Below are 26,358 nucleotides of genomic sequence, written 5' to 3'. Positions count from 1 at the left end.
ATGCTACTCAACTTACATTTAAATTCAGTTTTTGCCATCATACTTTGCTATCTTCAACTTCCTGTCTTTGATCATTTGGGAAAATATTGTGGAAGTTTGGAATGGAAATAAAAATTAATAATCAAGTTAATAATCAAGTAATCCTGATTCAAAATTGAAAATTACTGCTTTGTGTTTGAAATTCACCTAGTTCTTTTCAGATGACAACACCATTTATTCAAATGTTCAAGTTTACCTTAAGAGAGGAAAATCAGTTTGCCTCCTTAGTCCATTATAATAATTAAAAGGGGAGAGCTTCATTATACAAAGAATCACTCCTCTCAGTTTTTTATGGCTGGTAAGTCTTCAAGAGCAAAGCATGAAACAAAAGTTTGTCTTTTTCTTTTAAGTGTTTATGTTGTATATGATCTGCTTTTTCCAGTCAGGTAGATCAAGGAAGTCTACAATATTAAACCATCTGTTTAGCTTGTGTTTGTGCTAACTGCAGCCAGAAAAAACACTGCATTAGTGCTATTCTTCGGAAAAGCTGTAATTTTTCCTAGTAATCTTCTAAAGCATATTTGGGATACGAGAAACAATTTTTTTCTAATTGCCATACCATCAATCAGCACAAAAAGTCAGTTGTTGCTTGAATAAGATGAGAAATACCTGGTACAGGTAAGCAGCAAAGGCTTCACTAGAACTGCCACCTCAGAAAACGGCCATGCATCATCAGCTGCCAAGTCACTGGTGTTCAGACTGTTTCCTTGCATCAGCTTGTAGTCCTCCACCACTGCTTCCAGTAAAGAGCCTAAAAACTGAATGCCACACATCTAGTTTTAGAAGTTGAGCTTTTGCGCAGCCATTTAACCTTGAAAAATAACGGAAGCAAGTTACCTGTTGGCAGATAGACCACCAGGAAGAACTACAGAGAAGGGACCAAGTACACACCATTTACACTGTTGCACTCAAGGCAAGTACTTTGGAGCACCAGGTGGGGTATCTGGCAATTGCACATTTGTCCAGTCACGAAGGAGAGCAAACAAATGATTGAAGAATGGTGCTTTCATAAAGCTCAAAGTCATAACCATCACAAATTTCAGTAAAATTTTATCTGTTTAATTTAGTGCCATATTTTACAACCATTGAGATTTCTCCTTCCCCGCTCTCAAGTGGAGATATTTTGAATTTCTTTCCTGAAGCAGGTGCAGTGAAACAAGGCATAGTGATCTTCTTCATGCCATTTACAAAGGCAGATCACTCTCAGCCTGTAATCTTCTACTCTACTGCCCCTTCCTCCAACCCACTGAGACATAAATCCAAACTTCCCAAAGATTTGATGTATTTTGGTCATTGTACATATATACTCTTGCCAGAAAATAACCTGTATTCTTTGCTTCCATTCCAATGCTCATTTAGCATTAAGCTATATTTATGAACCTTGTCTAAAATAGTCTTTAACAAGTTGACAAAGTTACTCATCTGCAGTGTGATTTATTACCCTACCCAACCTTGTATTTTCTGTAGAACAAACTGACACAGGTTTAATAACAAACAAAAACCTGCCCCAGGAAGACTGAGAAAATGTAAAATTTTTACTTGAGAATTAGTGAGATTTAGGAAATCGACCTGAGACTTCCATCAAGTGTTTTTTTTCCAGTCGATTTCTTCCCTTTCTCCTTTGCTGTAATCATGGGTTTCTGCACTGACCTACTATAATTTCTCTAGAACAGTACTCAAAAAACATAGCTCTCATATAGCAAAATTATATACATTTACTAAAACCAAACAAATTTGTGCAGAATCCACAGTAATTTATGCACATGCAATTAAGTCAGGGATGTTGCCTGCAAGCATTCTTGTGAGTAACCACTAATTTCCCAATTGACCTACTCAATCTAATCACACTCAGATAAATTATTTGCTCTACAAAAAAATACACTTTATAACCCACAGACTACTGGAATGCAGGATGCAGAATTTAGGAAGAACCACTTGATAAATTCCAGGTTTTTCCCAAGGAGAGTCACTGTCCACATCAGCAGTGGGCTATGGTAGCAGAACTGCTCTTAACATTTTCAATTCAATTAAAAGATAAAAATTAAGAAACTTATGCATGGACTGTATAGGGAAGCCAAACCATAACTAAATTAATAGCCTATAATCCTCATTTGCAAATAGCCAAGTCCTGTTTGGCAACTTGGGTAACCCCTATCATTTTTCTTAAAACAGCTCTTCACTCTACCTTGTAAAAGGCTCAGTCTTCCAGCCTGTTCAGTGGTTAATCTGTAGGGACAATTCTGTTTCACAGACAACCCTCACAGGAATTCTATAGGTGTCTACAACCAGGGAGTCTCGGAAAGGATGTGTGTGTTGGGAAATACCCATCATAAGCCACTATGTCTGTGAGACAAATTCTATGTGCTACATGTAGTCTGCATGTCAGAAAGGGGATGGGGAGGGGGTAGTACTTGCAGGGCAGACAGACAAAAACTGGAGAAAACAATATGAAATTACTTATAGAATCATAGGATAATTCAGGTCAGAGAGGAGCTCAGGGAGGTCCCCAGTCCACCCTCCTGCTCAAAGCTGGGTAAGCTACATGGTTGGATCACATTACTCATGGCTTAATCTAACATTCTCTTGAAAACCTCAAAATGAAGACAGAAAACTCTCTCTGGGAAACCTAGAGCACTGTCTAACTGTCCTAAAGGTGATTTTTTTTCCTTATATCTTGGAAGAACTTATCCTGTTTCAAGGTATGCTTGTTGTGTCTCATCCTCCCACCAAGCATCCCCTGAGGACAGTCTTGTTTCACCTCATTCAGTAGCTTAAGTTCAGCTATATGCCATACCATCTTTGATTACAAAAGTAGTCTGGATTTCTACAAGATAAGCAAAGTCTGTGTTTTAAGTGAGATGCAGCAGAGGTGCAAATGAACTGACCTTCCAAGAGACTCCGTTTGATTCTAGTGATAAGGACCAACTCTAGATGTTAGAGAGTGATCAGGAGTTAACAGCTCCTCTTGCAAAAGAGGGGGCTTTCTTTTTTACAGTACTGGTATTAAATATAATCATCCAGATTGAGAAGTGTCAGTTTCTAAAAAAACAAATTCCAGAGAGGAAACCCTTAGCACCTCAGATCAAGGGATAAACAATCAACCTTATTAAACCAACAAACCAATTTTATTTATAGAAGTCTGTACAATTGTGATGAACTATGCTACGACACCAACAAAACAAAGTAAACAAATCTCTCCCTCTCTAACAAGTGGGAGGTGTAGTCACTCACCTTTACATGCACTTAAAGGAAAAAGGATTACAGCTTTCATACAATTCTGTAACTATTCAAGAATACTTTCTTCATGTATTATTCTCAATATAAGAGGTTTGCATGATAATTTACTGTTACCTCTCTTAAAAAACAGCATTTCAGTAAAATCCAGAGACTTTGAGAGGGTAAGTGGTAGTTTCATAGTTGCAGATAACTAGGACACAGTCCATCATTAAGATTGGCATCCTAAACTCACTGCATCTCCTCTGTTTCGGTTATCTCTACTAAAAGTTACTTGCAACACTGTATGGGGTCTCATTCACATTTTGGCTCTAGTACAGATTATTCTTGTGTTACCAAATGCAGAAGTTAACTAAAACCAATACATGAAGGCCAAACATATTAAAATATTGTATTTCAGTTAACTTTACCTTTAGAGACTTTTCACTGCATCTCAGAACTCTGAGACATTTCTGTGGAAAAATCAACTCCTGAATTGCTCTATTTGGCAATTATTTCTGCAAAGCATTGGAGAGTGATTATTTTGAAAACTGGCTATTGCAAAGTAAGTTTAGATTTTTTTTATTACAAATCTGTAACATCACTGAAGCCGTTGAAAAAACCAAAATCATATCAAATGCATATCTACACAGTGAATCACAATGTTTCCTATGAAGTTATGACTGTAGATTCCATAAATTCAATCTTAAAAAGTTAAAAGTACATATATGTGAGAGCCTACTACAACTCCAGAGAAGCTGCTAAAATAGGCCATCAAATAAAGCAGTCTATGATTACATATTTACAGAATAATCCACGTGTCCTAGAACTATGGATTATTCAGTAAATAAGTACTGAAATATTCCTAATTATTTGTTTACATGGTAGGCAAGAGCTGCTTTGTAGGTTTTTTTTTATACACAGTTTGTAGAATCAATCTGCACACAATTACATGATGTTTCTTTAAAGCTACTGTTAAAAAAAAGGAAGAGAAAGTTAAATAAGAACTAGATTAAAGTTTCATTAAGAATCCAACAAGAAAGTATCAAACACAGGTTTAAACGTAACCAGTGTATGATTTCAGAAAAACAGTAATGCTCTGACACAAGAAGAGCATCAGCATTTTCCCTCTTCAGGGTCCCCCAGAAACATTCCTATCCAGTTCAGTGCTGAAGTTATTATATACGTACTGTCCTGAGCAGGAACAAACACGTGCTTGCACGCTTACCTGAACGAGGGCCTCTAACATTTCAGACTTCTAATTCTCTTTTAATTTAGTTCTTAGTTTCATATATTCAGTTGTATCTTGTCTGGAAAAGTTCTTTGTTAAATTTTGCTTATATTTACACTTGATTTTTTTTTTTAAAACACCTGAGTGATAATTTAGCTGTCAACTTGTGTCCAGTCAAATATTCCATAAAGCCATAAAATTCTTGTGCACTCCACTTGTACCAGTTTATACATGAAGAATGTGCATCAGCTACTTCTCATACATTACCCACTGATCTTTCTATTATGTCCTTCCCCTTCCACACAATATGATTTTTTAATTTTACTTTTTTTTTTAAATTTTGTTTGTTTGTAGAAGCCCTATTTAAATGGTTCATAAAGCAAAAAACAAAGTGAACTGGAGCCCAGTGAAGACATGATGACTTAACAAATACGTAATACTGAAGGCCTGGAGAAGAAATTAAAGCCCAACTGATGAGCACCCCAGCGTCATCCCACAAAAAGCTACCTCACCCAGTTACAGCTGGAGACTCCGGATGTGCTATGGATGACAAGTCCCACATTAAGAGCTGTGTGTACCTCTTTCTCATCAGTTAAGTGTAATTAAAAAAGGGAACATGAAGTTAAACAGCTATATCAGCCAAGCCGTTTTAGTAAGAAGAATCACATTTAATGAGTTTCTTTCTTGCAATTTCAGATGCTCAAGTACAGCTGGTAGAAATTCAAAACAGCCGTAAAGAACTGTGACAGACGGATACAAATAGTACTGCAGCTTAAAAATGATAAAAAACACCTGAAAAAAAGTCACACAACCCTCCCAAAAAATTTACACTTTGAACCTAGGCCAGTTTTTGAAGATTCCCTTCTCCAAAGCTAGGATGAAGGAGGAAGAAGAAGAGGAAGAAAGTGCAGATGACCTTCCAGCCACAAAGGTCTTGCGCCAATGTTTATTCACTGTGCCTGTGGTGGTATGTAAGGGGAGATCACCAAGTGCTGATTCTGTGACTGCGAAGAGATTCCTATGGAAATCCAGACCTCAGGCTAATACTGAACACAGAGTGGACCAACGAGCTGCATCAACAAAATAAAAACAAAACTCAAACTAAAAGAAATGGGAAAACCCCAAATAGCACAGATCCACATTTGTGAGGGGAGCAGGAGGAAAGGGCAAGAAGGGAGATCTATACAGTAAATAGTTGAATGGTTTATGTTACAGATGACTGGCAGTTTTAAAGAGTCTCTTCCCAGCTCCATTGCTGCTCCAACCCAGAAGGGAGAACTGAAAAGGGAGGAAGAAAAGGTAGGACATCATCATGGAGCATGCAGGATCAGAAGCAGCAGAGTGGGCATGCTCAAATAAGCCCCCGTCTCTTTTTGTAGTCCTCCAAGTTCAATGATCGCCGCGGGGCACCATCTTTTGCTGGAGGAGCCTTGGAGGTGATGGCCAGTGCCTTAGATTCTGTAGGGGATAAGAAAAGAGTGAGGACTCAAATACATGAAAACTACAGATTTTTACTTGCTGCTTTTGTTGATAACTTTACCACAAAATCATGTTTGATTTCTCTAGTATACATCAGGTTAGAACTTCAGTTAATAATACAGGGAGCTTATCTTCAGAGACACAGCTCATGCAATTTTGATTCTGTTTGTTAATCCAACTTTCTGTTGATAAGTATACTTTCATTTCTTAAGAAAACTATAGCACTCTAAAGTCACAGTATAAACAGCTTTCAGGCTCAGTTCTGGAATCTTTGGTAAATCATTATCCCATAATTACAAGCACAAAGATACAGGAAGTAAGCAGGCAAAGTCAAATTTCCTATCCATGTCTACAATACACATTTTAACAAATCTCCATGTTTCTCCGTTAAGAAAGAAGATGGTGCTCTGTCTAAGGAAAACTGTGTGTCTCATCCTTCTCTTTTCAGTGTCCTTCAATGCCTAACCCTCACCTGCTTGCTAACTCTCACTATCTCCTTCACGGAGTCTCCTATTCTTGGCATCCTACCTCATTCTGTAGTCTGCAGTCTTGACCTAGTTTGGAAAGACAACTACTCCTACTCTCCCCTCTTGACAAGGTTTTAAGTCTTTGTGCATTCTTATAATAATTCGTAAATTATTTTCCTCTAAAAGACTTCAGATGTAATCCTTCAAGTAATGAAATAAATAATAAACCCAGTGTGTCAAATTGCATAGTATACTCCCATGCTTTCCCTTTGCTGTAAAACAACTTCATAGGACACAAGGAAATGGCCTTAAAGTTGCACTAAGGGAGGTTTAGATTGGATTGTTAGGAAAATTTCTTCACCAAGAAGGTTGTCAAGCACTGGAACAGGCTGCTCAAGGAAGTGGTTGAGTGCCTTGGAGGCATTCGAAAGACGTGTAGATGTGGTACATGGGGATGTGGTTTAGAGGTGGACTTGGCAGTGTTGGGCTAACAGTTGGACTCTATGATCTTAAGGGTCTTTTCAGAACGGTTCTATGACACTAAACTGCTCTTGCCACACGGGCTGTCAAAGTCAAGATCACAAAGAGGAAGAGTCAGCAAGTTTCCGTCTGTATCTTCACTCCCTGGCCAGTGTTTTCATTCCTCTAAAATTTAGCTTGGAATACCATCTGCAATACCTAAGTTAGGGAACAGCAACTTGGTAAAGTAGCAGGTTCAAAATCAAGTAAACATACTTTATCCCTACAGCATACACAGACTATGGAACAGAACATCACAGACACCCAAAGCTTATCCATCCTCAAAAGTAATTAGACAAATCAACTAAGTATCAAGGTAGCTGTCAAGACTTATTAAATACAACACCCAGAGATTACGTAAGTCATAGATAATGTAAACTGGAAGAATATATCAGAAAACAGTCATTATCTCCTTAGGCTTTTGAAGTGAGGATATGGAGATATTGAGGTTTTCAGTCTAACACAATACAGTTGTTCTTGTTTTCTCAATGGATGTCACTATCACACATCCCTGCCTCAGTTCAAGATACTTGCCAAGATGACAAACAGAATCCTTGCTCCCATTCTCAAAAGCTCACTGATAATTTTGAAAGAATTATTCTGGAAGAAGTGAGCTCTACTGTAATGAGACGGACAGTCACCTCCCCGAACTCAGCTGGAACACCTACCTGAACTAGGAACCTGAAGATCAATCTTTACATCAAAGTCATGCACTTTGAAAAGATCTTCTGAGAGGTCACTGGCTGATTTAGAGTTCACATCTTTATCTTTTCCTTGACCCTGAAATAGAAACTACAGGTAAGTCTCCAACCCTGACCTGCCCAGATAAACAAAGATAAAAATGTTGTTTTCCCTCTTCTGTCACAAACATACTTAGTTTAGCTTTCATACTGCTAGAGAAACTTACTTTTTTTTTCCCAAGAAAGAAAAAGAAAAAGTTGTTGCTTTTCTATGATAATGGTCTTCGGGATACCATTTTCTAGAACTGAAGCATGCATACTTGCCATTAGTCATAAGCTTCACAGAGTAAAAGGGTGACTGTGAGGAACATAATATAGACAGAAATGGAAACTTGCCTTACTCATGTCTTTTGGAGCATCTGGTAATACACCAGATCCATATTTTGCATTTAGCTGGGCAAGGATGGCAGCTTGGACAGCAGGATCTCTGGACTGTAAAGGGGAAATATTCGGGAAAATATAAAAATAAGAAACCATTGCATTTAAATTGGCAAAACCTAGAACTAAATTTTGTTAAAACAGTGCTCATATCCATGAATCTAAAACCATACAAGACTGTATATTAGTTCACTCAGCCTTCAGGATCTCAGAGACAAATTAAATCATCTTGATACCTGTGTAATGCATCTGATAGTAACAAACTGAAAATCATCCTTCAGAAAGTTTTTCTTTGAAAAAATGAGAAATACATTTCCTATTGGTATAGTTTGTTTCTGTGACTACTCTTAATGCTATTGTTAGGTGTATTGCTTACAGTTCTGGCTGAAACACTACTAGAGAGAAGAAATCTTTAGAAGACTATTTTCTATACATATTTCTCCACCATAATAAAGCTACTCAGTTATGATACTTTTCAATTTCAGAAAAAATTGTTTAATTCAAGCCCTGCAATAGAATTTCTTTTCTATTCCCTTGCTGGTTTGTGGAGACTGACAAGAGCCAAGTTTACCAGTTTTTTTTAAAGTACCAATACCAGAACCATCTAATATTCCAAAACAGGTCTCAGCAAGGGCAGATTACTCAGGAGTTGGTTAACTTGCTGTTCATCAGTTATATATCTAGGGACTGCAGTAACAGGTTTTGCCACAGTATCACATGGGAAGTTTGTGTTGAATTACTTAATCTATCACAGCCCAAAATATCTACTCTCCTCTCTCCTTTCACCAATCTTTCAGGAAAGTTTCTGCTAATTAGAAGTGAAACTCACACCTAAAGCAAACTGTCTTCCAAGTGCTAACTAAATCTGAGTAATTCTGCACAGAAGAACTCACTAAAGAAGCCTAAATCATGGTTGCTTCTGCAGTACATACCCACATCACTTACGTCCTTCACACTTCACATCAATAAAAAAATTGAGACCAGGATCTCACTCAACTATATATCACACTGGTATCCAGAGCGTTAACAGCATATGGCACAGTTGGGAATTTTCCCTCTTACTCTCTGCATTATACACTGGTTTCTAGTTTTTTGCAAATGGCCTCAATTGAACTTAAGTATTACACTCACATTAGACACTATTGTGGGCTTACACTGCCGCCTAGTAAAGGGGTCCATTTGTTGATTTTTCATGCTGTGACTTTCAGCCTGAAGAAGAAAAAGCACATGGTTTTGCAGTTAGCTATTTGCTCCCTGGTAAATCCTCTCACAGCACCCCATCCATGCAAGCACTCACCATCTAAATACAATGCCAAGATCAGAGGAAAATTAGCAACAGCATTACAGATTAGAAAGATTTTAACCCTGCTTCACAGGGCAAAACTGTCCTTATCGAATTCAACACAGAAAATTGGCACACAACTCTCAGGATAGTCAATACTTAATCATTTCTTAACAAGCTTAACCTCTCCTTAATAAAAGTATCACTGAGGAGAATTTAATATCTCCTTCACTGTTTTATTCTGTGAAGTATCTTTTCCGAGTTCTTTCCCATACAAAATGCATCAAGTCACTATGACAGTCACTAATCTGCTGATAATTGATGTGAACAAAAGGATAAAGTAATGTCCTTTAAAATCATGTCATTTGCCTATATTAAAAATTCTACAGAACTTTAGAAAAAAAATTAGTAACTTCACCATGCAATTATCCCTGTTCGCATCATTTCACCTCTACTTGTACAAAAGTATTACTTCAGTGCTATTTACCACAAGAGCCTTCTCAGACTCAACGATATTCCACTCCCTGTTTCTCTGGTTGATGTAACTGCAGAATGGAAAAAAAGGAGGGTGAGGGAAACAAAAAGAAAGTGACTGTCATTTATCAATCCCTACACAACAAAGCACAACAATGCAACGAAAGCATTCTTACAGCTTCATCCTGATTGCAAATTATTCTTATTGCAATACAACCGCTACTGGGGTTATGCTGAAGAGAGTTTAGATTTTCAACAGTTTTAACCGATTGACAGCTACGAGAAAGTGAAGGTAGACAAGCACTAACAAAGCTATCACAATACCCATTTCATTAACACATTGTACAGGAAAGAAGTGACAAAATCCTGCAGTTAATTTGCTTCTGCATTAGTTTCTCTTTTCTAAATATTTTGATTGATACTATTTAAGAAAAAAATTTCCAGTATCTGCTTCTTACCTGATTGCAGAAATATTTTTTGTTCGTTGACGATCCAGGGCCTCTGCTCTCTCTTCAAGTTCATTAAGCTGATCTTGAATCTGCTTGGCCTTATCTTGGTCTCCCAAGTCCTCAGCCATAGCCTTCAACCAAACAGTGACTTGTTAAGCACTACTCTACCATAGAATTAGTCTAAGTAACAAGGGATGTACCCGTGAATCAGACAGCTAACCCTATGGCAGTTGCAAATGTTCTTCTCTGCAAGGTACAAATACAGTAAAGAGCTACACTCTCCTCACATCTCAAGGCACTGGACTTCTTATTCTGAAGAACTCTGAAAACCTCTGAAATCCCTTAAACAAAGGAAGATGTAGGACCACCAGTCCCAGAATGAGGAGGGCAAGCAAGTTAGATTATTTAAGTTACAGGTTTCATTAAAATTTAACATCACTCTTTACCAGCTCAAGAAAAGAAGTATTGTCAGCAACTGTCAGTTGCCACTTATTTCAGGGAACTGGAGAGTGCCCTAACACGACACGAGTTTATTTTGCCACCTGGTGACAAAAAAAGAAATTGCACCCTCCTGCAATGGGAAACCAATTATTTACATATTTGCGCGTAGTAAAACGGTGACCAAATAAAACAATTAAGCCAAGGAATGCAGATTAATACAAACTCTTTGTTTTTCCTGGATACGAAGCATGAACATCTTGAAAAAGGACTGCATGAAGAAAAACAAAACGTCTATCTTTATCTTCCAAGATATTTAAGACTGCTTGGTTTCTTCATTTCTTGGTTTTGGCATTTTAGCACTGTTAGGTGTATTTGTTCTAGGAGGACTACATGTAAAACAGTTCAGTGGCAAGTACATCTTTCAGTCACTTTTTTTTTTTTTTTAATATAAATTGCTGGCCATAAAGTGACAATGCAGTTACCCCTGGAAAAAAAATTAGCAACACAACCTTATTTTCCCATTTTAAAATAAGCACAGGAAATCGATGTTATTATGGGGTACTCTAAAAAAAAAAAAACAACAACCAAAAGACAAAAAAAAACACCAAAGGAAAAACGGAAAAGTTTCTGAGGAAGAACAGCTTAAGATCTTGTTTAAAGGACACAAAAAGAGACGGCTGTAATTGTTAGCAATTACTCTTAAAAAAAGAATGCAATAGCTCTAACTGGGTTCTGAGTGTTCTGAAACCAGCAGTAAACCTTGAGATCCACCTTTTAGCTGCATAGTTAAAGTCAAGCCTACTGCTGACTACCACCAAAATCCAGACAAGCTCCAGTTCTTCAAAATCAAAGAGTGTATTAAGCTTGCAGGCATCATCTCATCTCTCACCTTCTCCTTTAATAGCTGAGTTTTCTTCATGGCATAATTTGGAGGTGCTTTTCTGAACCTTTCCTTCTCTTTCACAATCTATAAGATGCAAAGGAAACAGCATAAATATGCAAATATGAAATCTTTATTTCAATACTTGGACACTAGAAGAAACAGATCAGTATCACCTAAGAAATGTACTTACTGCCACAGAATTTTACTTATGCTCTTTCCCTGATGCTTTTTTTTTTTTTTTAATTTTTGTCTTTGGTAATGAGTTACAGATCCATTCTTCTCACTTATGACCTACATAAATCTGATGCTAATCACCTGTGGTCAGTATTAAGCAAGTATTAAACTGCAGAAGCTGTTATAAATGCAAATATCATGACACTGTCAGTTTTTCAGAACTTGAGAACTAAGTTGCCATAGTAGGGTTAGGAGTTCAGAGCTTCACAACAAAAGTTCAAGAGGAAGTAAAGGGGCACAAAGGATGAAAAAACCCAGGAGTGTGCACCAAACAACAGTAGGATCATCGGGCTACTCTATCCAGTTATTAAACTTCATTTTGAGCCTTTTATTTCCTTATTAGAAAGCTAATACCATGATCCTTTTGCTTTGTACCAGCTAGTGCTCTACTCCATGAGCTTCTGTCACTTTTAAGCACTGACATAGCCTCACTACAATGCACTGTTTACCTCTTCAATGTCCTGATCATTAAACTTGTAGTTGAGGGCTTCTTTGATGGACACTTCCTTCTTGTTTATTTCATCTAGTGTGGGTAGCTGCATCCCAGCAGAGAACATCTAAACACAAGAGACCAAGTTACTTTCCACTTAAAGTATGCTTGGCAGAAGGTTGTTAAAAAGAAACTAAAGTCTGGCAAACTTACTGCTTCCTTCCACTTCATAAATTCACTTTCAGTAAATTCCTGATTTGAGACAAACTCCAAACGAAACACACGTGAATCACTGCCGTGCCTGCAACAAGAAAGTGTGAAAACATCCCTTTCGGATAATGGAAAGCGGTGATCTCGGATCTATAGACGTAAACTGATTAAAAAAGCCCGAAACCAGAAAACCAGATTTCAATACACTCATAACTCCCTGCATGAGACCTTTCTTTTTTTTTTAATAATTTCCATTGTGCACAAGGAGAAAAAAAGCCACAAATAAACCCAACCCCAACACTCCAGCAGTAAGTAGCATGACAGGGCCCAGTCTGCTTCTTAGTTCTCATCTCCAAACCACACACAACATTATTTGCTATGAAAAGGACACTGATTCACGAACTAGAGAGGATTACTCTAGTATCTTACCGCAACTGTAGTCCTTTGTTTGTCCGTGTGCCACCAAGCTGGTAAACCTTTGCAGTCTCTACCACACCAGTTATTTCAGCAACCTATATCACACAGTAAAATACACGTGAGGAAGGATGCAAGAGGGGTTTTTTTTTGTGTTCCTGGAATATATCTGGCATATTCAAGCCTTTTTATTAGAGATAAAAACCTTAATCTAACAATTCTAAACAGATCAAGGAAAGTAAGACTCTTCAGTGTAAGTTATCAGGTACTGAATTAGTTGCTTCATACATCATCTTTGAGTTAAAAAATTATACCATCTCGATGCCTGATGCAGTTTTTCTTCTTCTCAGCTCTATCTTCCTGATCAAATAGTGTACACTCTCCTGCTTTTCCTATTTCCCTTTCAGTTAAGATTGGTTTAGGTTAATGTGTGCCCCAAATTACATACACCAATGCTGCTCACATACTAAACACAGCCCTTCTGGGGGCCTTTTTAATGCAATTTTAGAGAATACTATTGCATCCTATGCTTATAGCAATAAAACAGAAAAAACTGTGTTCTCAATCACCTTCTCTCCTGAAGGCAAACTGATGTACTAGAAAACCTTTGTAAAAAAAAAATTGAATCCAGCCCACATAATAACTTGGGAATGGTCCCAGAAATGAGGAGTGAATGTTACTCATCCTTACTTGGTTGGAGTAGAGTCCAGAACTCTAGTTTGCAATACAAATGATGAGACAAGACAACATGAATGAAAGCCAGGAGAACAGGCTTTGTCAGTGCTCCCTTTCCCTCTCACCAAATGTATCTCTTCCCCTAGCTGGTCCCATCGATCTATTTATTCTTAAACCAGTCTCCTCCACTTCTTTGGCAACAATTACATTTTCTAGTTCTAAGCAATCTTTTTATATCAGTCAATCAAACAATCACAGGTGCTTGAGAACTGATAAGCTGGAGGTATTATATTACAGCACTAAAAAAAGAACTAAATGCCTCAGAGCTAAACTCACCCGATAAACAGGTTTACTGTTGTGATTGCCAATGCCAATACGGACAAAGCAGCCAGTGACTGTCTTGGCAAAGAAGGGCATATGACACCAGCGTTCCAGCTTGTGTCGCGATAACCGTACTCGGTTCAGTTCTTCAGGCAAGGACACCGGCTGGGACTTAGGAGGAATTTCTTCTTTCCTGATTTGGGGAAAGGTGAGAGGGAATAAAGAAAAAAGTAGAGGCATAATCACCAAAAAAGGGGTTATGAGTAAGGTGCAGCATGAGTGCTATTTAAATTACCAGTAAAAGGAATGATTCATCATCACTAGTTGACTGTAAGGGTGTGAATTTAGCATTCACGATAAAGGCTTAATGTGAAGTCCCAGACTTGTTACCTACTGCCCCTCCTACCAAAAAGCAGAAAGGTACGCACTAAGGCAGTTTACAGATTAATGCTTTAAGATAAGCCAGCACATATCTCTGCCCTGATACATGCCAGGGTACTGCAGCTGCTAAACTATACAACTAAACAAATCTGTAAACAACAGGATAATCTGGGCTAAAGGTAATAGAAGGGAACTGAAGTTGCAAACTCATCTAAGGTAAATGAGTCCCATGAAACATGATATAGTGATAAGGACTCAAATCTGCGCAATGCAATTGTCCCTAGAGGCAAAAACACTAGAGACACTGAACTGCCCCAAACAATCCTCTAACACAGCATGTGTCTACCTAAAGTGGGTCTCAGTTTTTGACCACATAACTAATCATAGTCCAACACTAGATAACTACTTACTCTTCCTCTTCATCAGAAGATGACGACCTGGATGAACGATCACTTTTCTCACTAGACTTATCATCCTCCTCCTCTTCTTCATCATCAGAGTATACTTCACTAGTTTTTAATGGCTGTTTTTTTGCAAGCAGTTCAGCTGGGGGAAGGACAGAGAAAAGAAAAGCAAGCTGTAAATATTTTATGAAAGCTTCCTTTAAGAGATGAAAGGTGATTAAAAAAAATCCAAGAGGCTATTAATCTTGTGCTGGATACAAGTGGCACACGTTCAAATCCACTGATAAATTAAGCATTGATTTCTCTCTTTGAATATACACAAAGTATTTAAAAGCATCTTAAATCTCAGTTATACTTATCTTCAGTCTCCTAACTTGATTGCACATTCAAATTGGGTGTAACAACTGGATATACAAGATAAAAATATTATCAGACAACGCACTGTTATTTTGTAAGGAAAAAGAAAAAAATGTTTGGAGAAGATCACAATAAAACCCAGCAGAGTAACAAAAAGGGTTGCATCAAAAGTCAGTGGCAAGATGGACAAGATGATGTGCCATCGAAGAAACAAGCAAACGTAGACAAGGTAGCACAAGTACAATAAATACAGTTTGGATGTTTCAGAGATTAAATAACTGAATCTAAGTGACCAATTCAAATACATTAACTGAACATTACTAAGAGCCATTCAGTGGACTGTGATGAAAGTTTGCTTTGTTTTTAGGCCATTCCAGGGAGGGGTTGGGATGAGGAATACAGCATCAGTGGTGCTGAACAACATCCTACGTGGTCATGTTGGCCAAAAGACCAAGGAAAACATAGACGCAGAATTCATCCACTCCAAGATGTGGGACTGTTCCATTAATTTGAAACTGTAAGTAGCACTTTCAGAAAACTGTAGCAACAGTAACATGTTTTCATACCTGTTCTGTTCTTCCTTTTCTCTCTTTCTGCTTTTAGCTCCTCCATTGCCTGAGATTTCTTGTCTAGCTTCTCATCCCGCTTTGATCGCCGCTCTTTATTATGTGACATGACCTAAAAACATGCAAAGAAAGTGCCTCAATACCATAAATCCATAAACTGAAAAGCATTAAAACAAAGATTATTTGCACACTTTGAAAATTTTTCAAATAGAAATTACTAACAACTCCTTTTTTTAAATTTTTCTCAGTCAATTTTTTACAGAGGCTGGAGATAGGGAAATCAATCTGAAGCATATTGCTTTATTCTGCTTCATATCAAAAATAATGAACATATTTATACTTCAACATTTCTGCCAGCAAGTTTCAGTCTCAAAACTCTGCCTTGAAGTTAAAAAAGGACTAGAGAAATAAAAAGGAAATAATTCTGCAAATAACATGTAATGAGGAAAGACTGGATGAATATTCTTCTCATTTGCTTCTCCTTCTGCAAGGCCAAATCAAAGCACTTGTTCTCATGCAGCAGCAAAGAAAAAAAAAATTATGTTAAAAAATACTTAGAGCAGAAACAAAGTTGTTTGTAAAGTCTGCAATATGAATTCAAATCTTAAATATTTTAAGTCTTCTTTTTTTTCCATTTCTATCCAGATGTATCTGGAATACCAGGTAGCATAGAAAGTAGCCTCTATAATAAGCATAAAAGACAGTCATTTGAGCTAAGGTGAAGTAATTTCTGCAAGGCACTGCAAAAGAAATTTAAATAACATCCTTTTACACATGCATATATGTATATGCATCTACACTGTATTATAGATGGACTTCTTAAGATTACAGATGGCCTATAGAGATGGACTATTTAAGTGCACACACACATGTACATATATGGAGTTGGGGGAGTAGGGAGATGAGACTCACTCCACTCAATATGTGCCTACGGGAACATTCATCTCACCTAATTTGATTTAGATGTTAAACATCTGTTTCACTAGAAAGGAAGATGTCAGCTGAAGATGCCCTCCTCCACTGCACAAAGTTAGCCATGACAACAAGTGCAAACAATCAACTATTTCTTCAATGGTTCAAGTTAGGAAAGATGTATCCCATCCCACTCTGGGAGCCTGTCTGCCCCGACATTGTATTAATGACAAGATCTTCACCATTTGCAACTACAGCCACTTCAGCCATTTGAAACTTCAGTTACAGAGGCCTTGCCCCAAAAACTGCTGTTATCCTTTTACTAATGGTGGTGGAAAAACTGCAGAACTTACTTCTGCTCCTCCTGGCATTCAAGCTTTTCCTTAAGATCCCTCCTAGTAGAAACTAAGCATTTTTAACACTCTACGTGCATGCAAAATAATTAAGAGAACAGTTGAGCAGTTTCTGGTCTGCTCTCTCAAACCGCCATTTGCAAGAAAGGGCGTGTATGTAACGTTTCATCTGAATGACAGAAGTTTGGCTAAAGTAAATGTAAAAGGTTGCTTTCCTGTCCTCATGTGGGAGGACTATTGCAGCGACACTAGATATAGCTGCAACTTTGCATTTTTCATTAAAAGGAGTTATCACTGCAACCCTCAGCAGGCCAAAGATGTTCATTTCTTCAAATGAACTGGAAATACTAAAGATAGTTTGAGCATATAAACTCTGATATAAGTTCTGACCTGCTTACTACACTTTTTGACATTAAGAGAAAATGTCAGGGGCAGAGAGAAGCAGCATCCTACCTCCTATCGCCATGGGAGAACAATTTGTCACTAAGAACAGTTTCATTTCCTACCTGGGATTCCTGGATCTGTGTGAGTTTTTTCTTCTCCTGCTCTTCCTCTTGTTTTTTCTTTTTCTCTTTCTTTTCTTTCTTTTTTGCTGTTTTTAGCTTTTTCTTGATTTCAAATCTAGTAGCAGATATTGAAACAAAAAGAATGTAAGAAAGAATGCTCTCCCTGAGAAAGCAGAGGACTGCTCAGATGCTGTCACAATTGTTAGTAGGCTGCAAGGAAAACTTCAACTGCTTGCTCCTTTAATGCTATCCTGTCCTCTATTCCCATCCCTTCCCTTTCCTTCCCAAAGAAAATAAGGTGAAGAAAAGCCAAGCATAGAAAAGTGCAGACTTACAGAGAACTAACCTAAAGGGCAGATGAGACCACATAGTAATGACTATTTCACAGAAATCTGTCCTTACTCCCTCTTTGTTATTGTAGTGATCATTGCAAGCTGCCTCCAACTCTAAAATCAACTGGCTATTTCACATCCTTTGAACCTAAAAAGCTAAAAATTTTTTTGTTTAAAGCCACTATCATGCTAACTTTTTCATGCTTGAACTTCACATTTCTCCTGGCACCGGTCTGTATAAGACTGACCGCAAAGAAGTCTCAGTGAGTTCTCCTTCAGCATCAGAAGATTCTCATCAGACTCTGTCAGTTTCTGCAGAAGAATCTAGGCACTTCCATGCCTAAATGTCTACTTTTATGAAATATATCACCCTCTTTTCAGCCACTGTATTCAGAAGAGTAGTGATTTCAATGGAACAGTCCCATGACAGATCCCACTGCACTGTGGACTGGTCATTGCTTTAGTGAAGTGTGTATATGTACAAACACAAAAAAAATGACAACTTCCAACAACTGAAATTCAAAATGTGTTATCCACATGTACATTACACAGTCCACTCTTCTTCTGGATTTTGCAAACAACAAACTCAAGTGCCAGATGAGCTCATTGCCCTTTATGCTTTTAACATGAAGCATAACACACAGGGCATAGGCATTGTATCCCATGCAATGCCTGCTGTAATTCCAAAGAACTCACAGTATAATGTGCATACAAAAAGCTCTTGAAAGATTGAACTTACCATGAAGTTAAATGACTACCCCACCACTCCCTTAGTTCTACCTGTCAAACCTTTACGCACAACAGCACAAATTAATTTAAGATTAAATCAGTAACTCAAGTTTAGATTGCTTAGTTTGTTGGTATCAACTATTCCACAGCATTCATTCTAAAAGACAGACAGTTACTATGGAATAGTGAATAAAATTTAAAAATATGATGTCCTTCTATGTGATCTAAATGCAAACTTTCAATCATTCTGATCCCTTTGAGGAGAACAGAAGACCACACAGGATCATGAACGTAGTATTAAAACCATAGTCGGGCAGGCAGTGCTCTACTAAATGGACACTCTGGTAGTCACTTGTATCAACATGATTTACTTAACATATGTCAGTCTTCTAAGGAAATTTCTCAGTAACTAAGAAAAGAGAAGGCACTAAAGAGGAAAAAAACTAGAGAAAATTTGCCCCATACGTGCCAAATCTTTTCAACTAGACAAATGGGAAGAAAAATACCTTTACTACAAAGAAGCTGCCTGACTGGGTAGTGCAACAGTAAGAGACAAAACCAAACCACAATACCCAAGGTAAGAAATCCACAAAAATCCCATGAAAATGACATATCCAATGCCAGTCCTCATTATTTCAATCTCTCTCTCTCTCTCTCTCCTCTTAGGTGCCAAACCAGTTTCACACCCATATACAGGCAACCCTAACACTGCTCTGTTCTTCACCATTGTTTTCTGAAAAATTCCAGGAACTCATGTACATCTTACACTTTGTTTGCCTTTTTCCAAAGTATCAGCATATGACTGCTAATAAAAAAGAAGACAGAAGAGAAATCAGGCTTCTGACTGTCTGCCATCTAATCTGTGAAGCAGTAAGATAGCTACAAGGGCAGCTGACAGAACCATGTGTATTCAACAGCTGAGAAACTTTCAGAAAACTTTTACAGGAACGTGCAGAATTCCCACTGTGTGCTTCTCAACCAGCTACAAGGACAGTTGATGCAAAAAACATACAGTGAAGCTTAATTCACTTTATAGAGCTGAACCCTTGGACCTTAAACATGAGAGCACAGTCAGCATACTTTCCATATAGTCTGTAAGAATTTGTTATCAAATATCAACAAATATCAAATTCACCTTCTCTTTAGCACTTCTCTCTTCTCTATCCTGTTAAACAGTTCCTGCTCTCTCTCCTTTTCTGTCATTTGTTCCAGTCGAGCCCGGTCTTCTTCATCTCCCATCAGGTCTTCTCCGTAGCCATCGTGGAACTCCTCATCTTCAGATGAAGAATCTGAATCAGAGCTAGATGACGAGCTGTTGCTTTCTGAGTCAGAGACTTCTCCTAATTCAAAAATATAAGGTAGTGAGAGTCAGCTGGGCCAAAGTTCAACCACTTCATTACAGTATATTAGCAAAGGATAGCAAGATTGAATTTTACACACATCTTCCACTACACTAAAAGCATACATATAATGAAAATTAAACCCAAGTGGAAATTACCATAAAATATGCATGCTAAAAAATGATAAAATGAGTGGTACTACATTTGAGGACAAATTGGATTGTAAGTAAAAATTCTTCGCAGAACAAGCAAATTTTAGAAGGCCTTTTGGTTAACATGTTAGGGTCTTAAAGCATATGCCTATATGCTTATGCTCCTGAGAAGTTGCTTATACAGCCATAACTTTGTGTGTGTGCACCTCAAACACTATTAACCACCACCAATATAGCAAGATGATGGACCAAAATTCATCATTTGAGGACTGCAACACCATGAATTACTACATTACGAGATAAAGTTGAAACACAATACCCTCAAGGCTGGCAAGGACCTGACTCTAGCTCCCTTACTCGTAACAAGCCCTCCCAGTTACACATGGTCTTAGGGATTAGCTGACTCCCCAGTAGTATTGGGTAACACAACCTTTAAACTTGATCCAAGTCCAAGTGCTTTGATTAACTCACCTAACCAACTCAATTACACTAAATTGCAAAAGCAGACATTAGGATTTGTTCTTTCACTTTCATGCTGGTATTAGTATTTCTGGAAACTTCCAGCTTTGCAAGCTCACACTGTGAAAAACCTTGATTTGTAAGCATTGATATATACAGGTTCAGTCACTTCATGCTTTTGTCTGCCTGTGTGGTGCTTGATATACTTAAAACTGTAGGCTCCTTTATACTCTTCCTTAACTTTCTTTTTTTAGTATGAACTGAAATCGCAATTAAGCACCTGCAAACCTTCATGGGCATGATGAAAACAGAAAAGACAGGAAGTTTGCCCAGCATTGAAATTCATTATATTCATATAAAAAAATTCTGACAAAGTCATAGAATGATTTGCCTTCTTCCACGGCAGTATAAACATGCAAGAATTCCTATTTAGAGCAAATACATGCAAGATAAGCTCCTATTTGCATCACAAATACTATACACATCTGCCTTTGCTCTCACAAGATGTCTGGGAAGGGAAAATATGTCAATGGGAATAAAAAATGCTACCCACACTAAACATGGGACACGCTAGAGGGAAGCAAAGAATTTTCCAAGAGAAAGTCAAGTAATGAAATATGTCACACATTCTTCAGCTGAAACAGCACTTAGTGTTGCAGTTGTAACAAAGTGCTCACAGCAATGCTATACTGAATTACATGCACTTCAAGCCATGGCAAGTTTAAGCTATCTTTACTACCAGTAACAGTGAAAAGTCTTTCAAGACAGTCTTTAACATCACCATTTAACATTACTCTTCAGTGTGCACAAAGGGTAACTTCCCTTGGAATCACACAGTAAGTACATGCACAAGTGTTATCTTACCCTCTTCAGGTGCCGAGCTCTCAGCCGAGCTGTCTTTATCTGAGCTGCCTGAAGAGGCAGCTTTGTTCATCTGCTTCTTCATGGCTCCTTTCTTCTCTGCCTTACCCGCTTTTCCCTTTTTTTTGTTTTTAGAACCTCCAACAGTCCACTGCAAGGAACCAAGAAAGGGATCATGAGACACAAACATCACTCTCTTCTCCCTTCTCCAAAACGCTGGAGTAAAAATGGCTGAGAAACAGTCCAGTACCTGTCAGCAAAAAATTATACAAGAGGAAAGAGGGGAAAAAAAAAAGAAGAAGCCAATAGGAAACTTATCAAATGAAAGCCTTTTACAAGGTTTTTGGGGGGTGGGGTGTTGTGTGGTTGATTTGGGATTCTTCTTTAAAAAAAAAAATCATTTATCAATGCAAGTCAACAGTGAGTATGACACTCCTTTTAAAAAAATAATGAAGACTTTAAAGTCTGCAATATACACCAAGAGAGGAGGTACTGAAAACATTTTCCTAGGAAAATAATTTTAAATGACACGTCCAACTGCATTTGTAAAGATTAGCTTCAATTTACTATTAAATGGAAGCAACAGATGTGTTTCCAGAACTAGTTTAACCAAGAGCAAATTTTACATTTCATGAAGCACATGACAGCCTTTCCAAAATCTCAGTTTTATCAGTATTACATACTGTCTGTATTTCTATGTAAGAAGCCAATAGTGCACTCACTCACAGATGCAGGTGGTGGCACTACTATCTACATACACAAGGTGGAATCAAATCAGAATCAAAGAAGTCAGAGGAAAAAAAAATGTTCTTAATATCATATCTTGATTTAACTTGGACTGCAGTTTCCAAGTACAGGACTTGTATCACCACACATACACAGATAGCCATTTTAAGTCCCAAAGTCCCAGAAAAACTCGTATTTACCTTACAGTGTGATTTCTTAATAGAAATTGTTCCAACTACCTAGGTAAAGCCAGAAGGGAATAAAACCAATAAGGACTGCCTGTGTATTACTTTAAGGCTTTACAATATTTTGCATTTCAATGCCTCTCCTAGAAACTCTGCAGGCATGAGACTTTCAGGGATATAACAGGTCTTTTTCTAAATATATATGTATATTTAGACCATAATCCTCTTCATACCTGTATTTAACTCTCATCTTTCATGCACATCACCATCTGTTCAAGCATGCAGTCTATTAACAAATATTCTTAATTCAAGTGAGCAAATACGCTTTTGCATAACTGAGATCTTGCACTCAAAACTGGTCTGAAGTGCAAAAAAAGCCACTTTAGGTTTGACTTCAGGTGCACAACAAGCTTTAGACTTCTCACCCATCCACCCTGCCCTGGTAGATGAATCAAGACCATTTCTGCAGGCAGTAATCATTCCATCAAATTCGATGAACTGTTCTGCCTGATTAGGCACCACCTTCAGAGAACCCTGGTGTTCAATTACTCCAGATGAAACTCAACCAAGTAGTTATAAGCTACCACTTGATCTGCTAATACCTTTAGTTTCCCAGGTTTTGATTGCTCTCACACTGAGTCTTGTACCTTCAATATTACCAACTGCTTCATCATTTTCTTTAAGCATCATCAGTATATCCAAAAGTATCTGTCAAAGACCATGCAGAATTTGTTTTTTTATTTCCCTGAGGTAAAAACACAGTGGCAAGCCTTGCAATTCATACCCTATGCAGGTACCCCAGTCTGTTATGGTCCATCGGATTGCTGAGAAACTGCAGAGAAAGCATCTGATTTTATACCACACTGAGCTTGTAGCGAAGTCTTTACTGGCTTCCACATTAAAGTTTTATTTGTTCAGTGTTAACAATATTGCTGTCTAACAATATTTCTGGTTAACTATGCCCACGAAAATCAATTAAGAACAAGTTTGTACTCTTGCTTTAATCTGCTCAAACCTCAGCATCAAGGAATCATCTCCCAGGTGTATAGAAAAGTGCATTTTTGCTATTTGCTCAAGAGCTCACCTACTTCAATGAAAACACAACAGGGAGAAAGTGAAACTAAGCATTTAGCAGTGATGCAGAGGTGCCTCCTTCCTAGAGCTCTGCCACTTCTTTTCAGTGTTCTAACACTGAATTATACCTCATGCCAGCATGCTGCACAGCAAGGAAGCAGCAGACAGAAAGCCACAGTATACAACACAGTTATATCGAGACCTTGAGAGGTTGTGCTGAGATGAAAGAAGATCAGATAAAAAACAGCAGGACTTGAGTTAATAAAATGTTTAATAGCTGTACATACATGGGTTACAAATCACTGTTCTCAGCCTTTAACTCACAAGTAGAATCATGGAGAGAACCTGGGACCAGGAAGATAGGACTGAAAAGAAACCTGTGTGACAACCTCTTGAACAGAATAAAACAAACAAAAACCCCCCAAACCAAACCAAAAAATAAACCAAAACAACAACAACAACAACAAAAGTAATAAAAAATCCGCCCTCATCTTGGAAGTGTGTTTTGGTTTCTATTTCACCCTGGAGATTACACTTCATCTCACTTTTGTTTATGCAAGTGACCTCTATGTCCACCTCCCAGTTTAAGTAGTGTCACTTAAAAAATTCTTCCTCATCCAACTCAGGTGCTTCAGGGCTTATTCAGCTACCCCAATCTCTCATGAATGCCTGGTCATTCCCGGAACCACTACCAGACAAGACAAGAGTTAGAGCAAATCTTAAGGACAAATAAGTCATCACAACCAAGACATAGTCCGTGCAAGACTCTTTTAGGTTCACAAATTGCTCTGCAGACTCAGGAACCACTAGTTGTCATTTGGACACTGAATGACCTCTTTCCATTGTTCAGAGAGAGAAGCCAACATGAAGACACAACAGATTAGCAGGTCTGGGAGGAAGTAACAATACTGGAAAGCCATGGGCTGCATCACAACCTGGAGTCCAAATCAAAGTCTTGAGCCTCCTCCTCATGCTCCAGCACACAGGCAGAAATCAAAAAGGCAACAACATGCTCACGTCCAACATCAAGCAAAAATGCACACACAGTTATAGTCAGAAACATTTCTTTGCACTGTTTTCCTTTAACTCCAAACAACAAACAACCACCACTTTCAAAAATCTGTCCTCTACTGAAGATTCTCCACATTCCCTCTTCCATGTTCCAGTCAGGCAGTACCAGTCAACTCTTCTCGCACGCTTCCCATGACTATAATGCCTCCTCTAAACAGCCCCTTTATTCACTGCTGCCTCCTTGGTTACCATCTGGAACCTGCCATGGTTCCAGACACAGCAAGTTAATAAATCCATGCAGAAGTGTACTGCAGCATGGTTTTTTGGTTATTGTTTAGTTCTACTGAACAGCAGAGCTTTATGGTTCATTCAAAAGAAGTGGTCAGAAGAGCATTTCAAATTTTCCTCTAGCTGCCAAGGTTCACAGTGCTAATAACTTGCATATTTCTTTAAAGAAACAGTTGGACATGATGTTCTTAAAGGGTCTTGTCAATCTTAATAATTCTATCATTCTAAGAAATCCAAGATAAGCCACAGTACCTAGAATGGACTTGGGAAAAAAAAAAAAAAAAAACAACCCACCACATCAGAAATTACCTAGATCAGCTTCTACAAAAGCAACTACACAAAGTGATTGAAGAAAATAATTTATTTTCAGCTATATTTCCACTAAGGAGATGAAATGAGATCATGGAGAAAAAAAAAAGTAAAAAGAAAAAAACACACACCTGCAGTGAGCTCAGAGCGCAGAATTGTTTTATCGCCGCTGCTCAGATAGCTGCTGTTTTCTTCTATTCACACAGTATCTAAATGCATTAGCCACCGAGATTTTAAGTTGCAAATAGGTGTTCTCCCAGTTTCCCCCCCACCCCGTCAAACCAGACAGTGGTGCACAAGCAAGGTTGTCAGCCTGTCCTTGCCATATCCTTCCCTCCTGGATATGGCTTTTAGAAGCAAAAGACAAATTACAAGGCACAACAAAGCAAAACAGGTCAAGGAAGCAATGTGTTCCTTTCCTAGACCAGATAAACTTACACACCATGACAACACGACAGCTTAGGTGCACCAAGGTACACAGTATTAGCCTAGCTTACAAACTTTCATCCATTCATACAGGAAGAACAAAAGACAGTCCGCTAGGCAAGACAGTTTCAGCCTGTCTGAAAACAAGAGCAGAAAGCACAGATATGAAGACAAGGCAGTATTTACTGTCTTCAGGGTTTCTCAAAGCCGGGAAAACTCTACAGACAGCACTCTAGGAGCTCCAAAGAGGACAATGCTCTCTACCTCTACTTTTAAAAACTAAATAGTAAATAAAAAGCCCTTGTTACTTTTCTTGCCTTTCAGGACCGACACCTGTCATGTGAACACCTCAAACACTTTCCTGATGACAACAGCCTAATGAATAGAAAACTTTTTAGACCATTTTAGACACAGAGAAGAGACTCTAGGTATCATCACCAAAATGGAAAGCAAATAAGCAAATAAAGAAAACATTTTCTGAAGCCACAAAAGAGGCCTTGCCAGGAACTGGTCGAAAGAAGGCTTCATGGGCCAAAATATCACCAGACCCCTGATCTACCCTTGTTGTCCAAGTAGTGCCCTAAGGAGCTCACTGAAAGGTAACTGTGGACAATTATGAACTAGTAGGTTCAAATTCAGTTTAAGCTTCAAGTTAACATTTGCTCTAGAAGTATTTTGAGGGGGGGTCACATATTGAAAAGTGGCAAGAACATCTGAGTGACAACATCAAGATGGTAGATACCTACTGCCAATAAAGAATCACCCTCCATCACCAAAACACACTCTGGGATGCTACTGGATGCAAAAACCTGCAAAGTTTTATTTAGGAAGCCTGGACCAACAGTTGGAGATAGCAACAGCCGTAAAACACTTGGTCAACAAGCGCCTTGCACAGCTTTAGCATCACCAGCCAGTCAACATCAATCAGACTAACAAAGGCTTAATGACTTCTCTAGAAGCTGTGGACAAAAGTGGGTATAAAATTTAGTCTTCAGGTAGCTCCTTTAAATTGCAAACTAGCATGGAGATAACTTCTTGGGACTTGATTTATGTGGAGAGCCAGTAGAACCTCTGAAGAACAGTAGGAGGAGGTATTGGACTCATGGAG

The 26,358-nt window shown here is 38.2% G+C and overlaps 1 protein-coding gene across 1 annotated transcript in view; it reads right to left on the bottom strand.

The window, feature by feature from the left end:
• Positions 1-3,145: 3,145 nt before the first annotated feature.
• Positions 3,146-26,358, bottom strand: part of RTF1 (RTF1 homolog, Paf1/RNA polymerase II complex component) — a 28,870-nt gene continuing 5,657 nt past the window's right edge. The window contains exons 3-18 of the mRNA XM_032690725.1: positions 21,235-21,382; positions 19,555-19,759; positions 17,359-17,473; positions 15,588-15,699; positions 14,671-14,806; positions 13,895-14,072; positions 12,899-12,981; positions 12,473-12,560; positions 12,279-12,386; positions 11,602-11,679; positions 10,281-10,402; positions 9,836-9,893; positions 9,198-9,275; positions 8,025-8,120; positions 7,617-7,728; positions 3,146-5,941 (exon numbers count right to left, since the gene is read on the bottom strand). Of these exons, the coding sequence (XP_032546616.1) occupies positions 5,835-5,941; positions 7,617-7,728; positions 8,025-8,120; positions 9,198-9,275; positions 9,836-9,893; positions 10,281-10,402; positions 11,602-11,679; positions 12,279-12,386; positions 12,473-12,560; positions 12,899-12,981; positions 13,895-14,072; positions 14,671-14,806; positions 15,588-15,699; positions 17,359-17,473; positions 19,555-19,759; positions 21,235-21,382 (1,824 nt within the window). The 3' untranslated portion in view covers positions 3,146-5,834. The remainder of the gene's footprint in view (positions 5,942-7,616; positions 7,729-8,024; positions 8,121-9,197; positions 9,276-9,835; positions 9,894-10,280; positions 10,403-11,601; positions 11,680-12,278; positions 12,387-12,472; positions 12,561-12,898; positions 12,982-13,894; positions 14,073-14,670; positions 14,807-15,587; positions 15,700-17,358; positions 17,474-19,554; positions 19,760-21,234; positions 21,383-26,358) is intronic.

The sequence above is a fragment of the Chiroxiphia lanceolata genome, chromosome 6 (assembly GCF_009829145.1).
Source record: "Chiroxiphia lanceolata isolate bChiLan1 chromosome 6, bChiLan1.pri, whole genome shotgun sequence".
Taxonomy (NCBI): Eukaryota; Metazoa; Chordata; class Aves; order Passeriformes; family Pipridae; genus Chiroxiphia; species Chiroxiphia lanceolata.
This window is presented reverse-complemented; position numbering and strand designations above follow the sequence as displayed.